Raw genomic sequence first — 6,000 nt, forward strand, 5'->3', positions numbered from 1 at the left:
TCTTCAACTTGACTAGTTGGCTGGAACGCCTTATTCCCTGCAATTACAATGAAGGTATTTACGGCATAGATGAAAGATAAATGATCTATATAATTATGTTTATTTCTTTTTTGCATCGGGTGTAAAATAAAGACTGGGAGCTTGCACACCCACAGTCCCAAAGAAAGTTCATTAGCCTATCAATGTAACTAAGTATTAGCCACAAAACGGAAGTCAACTTAATGTCTTATGTTTGCACATATGCACAGAAAATGGAAAGAGTTCCAAGAATGGGTTTGTTTGTTCCAGTGGTTTGTTGAGCGCAACACTGAGCGCTTTAGAATCTTTGGTTCTGGGTGCTACGGCACGAGTGATCGCAGCTACGCCATTCACACCATTTGTGACGTAAAGGGGTTGCACGTGACGTCACTGTGAAAGTGAATATAAATAGAAGGCCAAGGACGAATACATTCATTTTCACCTGCAGTTTTGTTCAGAGTGAAAGTGTTATCATATATCAAGGCTAGAATACATTGTGAGCAAGGAAGACATGACTTGGTGAGCTACATAGAGTTCTGCATAGAGTAGCATAACTGAGCTGCTATTGTGTTTTCAACTGGTACTACGCCTTAGAATTTAAGTATAAGCAATGGCTATTTAATGAAGTAACTTATCTCTAACCCCCCATCTCTAGCTCCAAGGGCTGCTGTGCCCGACAGGGTAAGGTTGGTCCGGCACCCTCTACCGGAGAGCAGGCGCCCCGGAAAGCCCAGACCAGAAACGGATGGACTCTGCCTCCGACCCACTACCAGCTCTTCACGTGGATGCATTACACATACTTCCTATTGGTCACCATGGGCGTCTACATCCCACTGCTGCCGTCTTTCTGGAGCCTGGTCTGCTATAGTGTATCCTTCTGATGTAGGAAAGGGTTAAATGCAAAGTTGCAAACTCAGATCTACCATGGTGGTTGCTATGGCTGTTGCTGTAGTGATTATTGTACTTTTGTTGGTTGTTGAGTCAGTTCAAGTCAAGTAGGTTTTATTGTCAATTTCTTTACATGCACTGGTCATACAAAGAATTTGAAATTACATTTCTTGAAATTACAGTTGCTATGGTAACTCATGGTGGTCGGTAACTATGGTAAGTAACTATGGTAACATGGTCATGGTGGTTTGTTACTATGGTAAGTGACTATGGTAACATGTGTAACGGAGGCTAACTAGCAGAGTTGGCATGGAATGTTAGTAAACCTCCCTGTAGGTGCCCAACGTGTTCCACCTGCCCGATGTATTCCCTTATGAATTTCACGTTTTAGATATTTATTTTGCAGTCGTCAGAACATTATCACAAAGAGAGAGGTTATATTTTGTACCTTTACATTATTGTATTAATGCCGTTTGTCGCTGTAAATAACGTGATAGTATGCTCTGAGTTGTTACTTGGTTAGCTGACCAGTTGTTTAGCGTTTCTGTGACGGTTTTATTTTAGTATAAAACAGAGAGTTTAAAACACAAAATGCCTCCTGTGGGTGGCTGCAAAATAAACACTCAAAAAGAGAGAGAAAATGAATGGCACAGATCAGGCAATTTCTCTTCCATATACGTATGTCATACTGCGCATGTGCAGTGTGCAAAGGGAACACATCGGGCAGGCGGAACCTGTTCGGCACTGACCAGTGTTGCCAGATGTACGATAATTATCGTATTTGTACCATCATTTTGTCCATTTTGACCTCTGTACGATCAAAAAAACATGATGTACGATCATTTCAGAGTTCTCATTCAATTAATTTTGATGCCTTGAAACAACAGTTTGGGTCTTGTACGATAATTTCCTCCCAAAAAGCACCCAAAAACGATATTTTTTGTTTTTGGTACGATAATTCAACATTTTCCATCTGGCAACATTGGCACAGACACTCCCTTCCTAAAAGCCTCATACAGTCTGGATGCCGTTGGGCTGGAGGACTGGTCCTTTAGTCCAACAGTATCGTACTGTGTCTCCCATTTCCAAACCGATGTAGTTGACGAGGTCGCAGGTTCGCATCCCCGAGGGAGACGAACAGGTGCAGGAAGACCTCCGTCACAGTGGTGCCAGAGAGAGTAGAGAGACTTAAAGAATCTCTGGTGGTGCCGTGACCCGGATGGGAGTGATGTTTAAGGGGGAGAGTGTAACGTGGCTAACTAGCGTTGGCGTGGAAGGTTAGTAAACCTCCCTCCCGAAAAGCCTCATACAGTCTGGATGGCGTTGGGCTGGAGGACTGGTCCTTTAGTCCAGCGTTATCGCACTGTGACTCCCATTTCCGAACCGATGTAGTTGACGAGGTTGCAGGTTCGCATCCCCGAGGGGGACGAACAGGTGCAGGAAACCTCCGTCACACATGGTCATGGTAGTTGGAAACTATGGTAACTAGCTAACTATGGTAACTCCCATGAGTTGTTCTCATGGTGGTTGGTAACTATGATAAGTAACGATGGTTAACATGGGTGTTGGTAACTATGGCAAGTAACTAAGGTAATAATACTACAGGCAAATTGTAGACCTTAATTGTAGACCTTAATTGTCAACCTTAATTGCTTCTTCGGTTAAAAGAGAGGTGCCTCATATGTACTTCATTATCATAAATTCTGGCCAGGAGGCGGAATACAGATGGTGCATTCCAGTCCCAATCCATCCTAGTAGGAGATCGCACTTATCCAACCTACTACTCTGTAAAATGCTCTGGAACGCCTGTCGAAGTGGGAGCTCCTACTAGTGAAGTCGGGGGACTCACACTACTCCCACGTCAACAAATCGAAGTCGGATGATAATGGCGGCGCCCAAGGAGCCGTTATTTAAAATGTCAATAAATAGTGATTTTTTTTTTCTTGTGCACAGCTGTTCCAAACACAGCCATTTTAACTCAACACATTCTTCATGTTATTACATGATATTGTGTCAACATAAATGCAACATATGACAGAATAATAGCTATTATGGCTCATTTGGCTTGAACTCCCACTTCAACTGCCAGGAACGGGAGCAGAAATATTCTGGTTGGATAAGTGTGATCTCCTACTAGTTTGGATTGGGACTGGAATGGGCCATATGGTTGGTCATGGTGGTTGGTTGCTAAGTTGGGTCAAAGACGTCCAACATAAAATTGTCCTTCAGTGCCAACGGATACTTTTGCTTACTGTAACTGTAAAAAACATGATTTTCAATTTTTTCTCAAGTGAATGCACGACAGCCAAGCCAAAAATGTTTGAAAAAAAAAAGAGATTTTTAGTTGTTTATTTCCAGAATTCATGTTGCCCATTCACTAATGTTACCTTTTTCATGAATACTTACCACCAGCATCAAATTCTAAGTATTCATTATGACTGGGAACATTTTCATACATGAAAAGGGGAATCTTCTCCATGGTCCGCCGTTTTGAATTTTCAGTAGCCATTTTTTAGCTGCAAAAATCAAATTTGGCAATAGGCAACCCAGTTTCAATGAGCAGCGTAGTTGCAGTACCTTTTTTGACCATTTCCTGCACAGTGTACCTTTAAGATAAAATACAGTACAAAACCTGCTCTTGTCCTGTAGCTGATACAGTGGTTGTTAGGGCAACCCATATTGTCTGTTACAATGTTGCTATGTCTGTAGGCTACTATGTTGCGTATGCCTTGCTATGTTGTCATTGTAGAAGTAATTGCTAGCATATTGATGATGTAGTTTAGCCAGTTGCTATGTCAGTTGTCACGGTAAACATGTTTGTGTCATTTGATGATGATGGATATTTGCAAAGACATCATTCCTGGAAGTGGGTTACTATCTATTGTATTGTCAAAGTACAAGCAACAGTTAGTTTCAGGGCTGTTGCCGCTAGCCTAGGATTTACTGTAGTAGTAGACTACTTCTTCATATGATGATTGCTAAAATTGTGCCAGTAGGAAAGGAGGTGGTTGCTAGATGCTCTTGCTAGGTTAGTTCTCCTCCATAAAGTATGTACCAGTATGTTCTTCACACCATCACATTCAATGAGTGTACAGTCAGAGATAATGTATCAAAATGGAATTGATTGATTGCTAAGATGTTGTTGCTAGGTTATAGTTTGAATAGGTTATAAATCTTGAAAATGATTGCTAGCAAAAGGGGTCCAACTTTTTAGCTCAAACAGATTAATTTGATTCCCCAGCAATTCAGCCAGTGCAGTGTGCTTGTTGCCTTGACTCCTGGTGTGTGTAACAGTTGATTGGAGGTGATTTTTTTCTTCACCTGGTGGCCTATGTGGTCACGACTTCCATCGACTGTGCGCACCCCGACATACGAGCCAGGGGGTACAAGGATGCTCTGCCCCGGGTGGAGAAGGGCCAAGGTGGTGGATACGTCTGCTATGCGTGCAACTTGGAAGTGTAAGTAAACTTGTTCAAATCATACTAACCTTAATCCTAACTGTGGAGCATAGTACGACATAATAAGGCTTGTTGTTACACATTACTTTGTTTCACTTCAGTGCATGTAACTAACTCATGTAACAGGGACTGCAAAATGTAAACAAATATAAGTATTTTTTAAGCTTGTATGCTATTCAGGGTTGCCAGATGAGTCTGATCATTTCCAGCCCAAAAATGCTAGAAAAAAAATAGCCTGCCTAGAAGCACTAAATTCCGCCTACCGGTAATTAGAACAAAATTCTATTGATTTCTATGGCCATAAATTTGCAGAAAAGCCCGCGCAAATGCCCTTTTTACTTGTTTTACCCGCAGACAACCATTCTAAGCAGCCCAATTGGGCGGTAAAAACCACCCAATCTGGCAACTCTGAGGCACGCTATTGTCACTGACGTCACTCACCATACATGGTCTTGTGCTATTGTCTCTGGTGTGACCATGCATGCCCTTGTGCTATTGTCTCTATGTTTTCCATTCCACCTGTAGAGATCCTGATGACGACGTCAAGCACTGCAATACGTGCAATAAGTGTATCATCCTCTTTGACCACCACTGCAGGTGGCTAAACACCTGTGTGGCTCGCAGAAACTACTTGTAAGGAGCATACAGTGCACACTTGTTGCAGATATTATATTATATTATATTATATTATATTATATTATATTATATTATATTATATTATATTATATTATATTATATTACTGCTGTATAGTGCAGTGGCACCTCTGGTGAGTGACTCTGGTAACTCATGGTGGTTTGTAACTATGGTAACTCATGGTCATAGTGGTTGCTAAGTTGTTGATAGTTGCTTGGGTATCTCATATTGGTTGCTATATTAGGTTGTCACAGTCTCTGATACTACTTAAACGGCTAAGCTTTGACTTTATGAAGTAATAATAAAACTATTGAACAAGAGTGTTACTATGATTATATTTTCGCATCGAATAAATTGAACATTTGAATATAAAATGTGGGATGATCAAATAAAGTAATATTGGATCTAATCAGGGCCCTTAAATTATTTTCACCACCAGCCAAAATTATAGATGTTAATCGTAGTAGCCAAACACACTCACTAATAACGCAAAATGGCTTATAAAGTGGTCTTTTCTACCAGATAAACTGAAATTTTACCAGCATTTGGCAGGTTGGCTGATGTTAATTTAGAGCCCTGGATCTTATGTAATGTAATGTAATGGTGTGTGTGTGTGTGTGTGTGTGTGTTTGTGTGTGTGTATGGTGCAGACCTTTCTTCGTGACGGTGCTCAGTGGTGTAATATTGCTGCTGATTATCTTTGTGCTGGTGGTGTTTGTGTTCGTGGTGGTCTACACAGACCCGGATCTGCTGAGGACGGCACCCCAATATCAAGGTATGCGGTGGTGGGGGGGTTGTTGGGACATTTAATTCCGAATTAACTCAGAATAAAACTTAATTCAGAATAATTCTTAATAAAACATATTTTTTTATCAGACCACATTAATTACTTCGTAACTCATTTTTGGTTTGGAGCCTCGGTGCCCTGAAGCACTTGGGTTGGAGGGGTGAGCTCAGCTGTGGTTTGAAATGAGCTCTGACCAATTGCTGACCGTTGGCGTT

General features: G+C 41.3%; 1 protein-coding gene across 2 annotated transcripts in view; it reads left to right on the plus strand.

Annotated features, from left to right (window-relative positions):
* Positions 1-437: 437 nt before the first annotated feature.
* LOC134460021 (palmitoyltransferase ZDHHC11-like) overlaps positions 438-6,000 on the plus strand; it is a 9,305-nt gene continuing 3,742 nt past the window's right edge. The window contains exons 1-5 of one of the 2 annotated variants that reach the window (XM_063212507.1): positions 438-537; positions 674-887; positions 4,201-4,364; positions 4,890-4,997; positions 5,649-5,773. In XM_063212507.1, the coding sequence (XP_063068577.1) occupies positions 530-537; positions 674-887; positions 4,201-4,364; positions 4,890-4,997; positions 5,649-5,773 (619 nt within the window). In that variant the 5' untranslated portion in view covers positions 438-529. The remainder of the gene's footprint in view (positions 538-673; positions 888-4,200; positions 4,365-4,889; positions 4,998-5,648; positions 5,774-6,000) is intronic. The other variant, XM_063212514.1, reaches the window with a different exon arrangement.

The sequence above is a fragment of the Engraulis encrasicolus genome, chromosome 2 (genome assembly GCF_034702125.1).
Source record: "Engraulis encrasicolus isolate BLACKSEA-1 chromosome 2, IST_EnEncr_1.0, whole genome shotgun sequence".
NCBI classification, from domain to species: domain Eukaryota; kingdom Metazoa; phylum Chordata; class Actinopteri; order Clupeiformes; family Engraulidae; genus Engraulis; species Engraulis encrasicolus.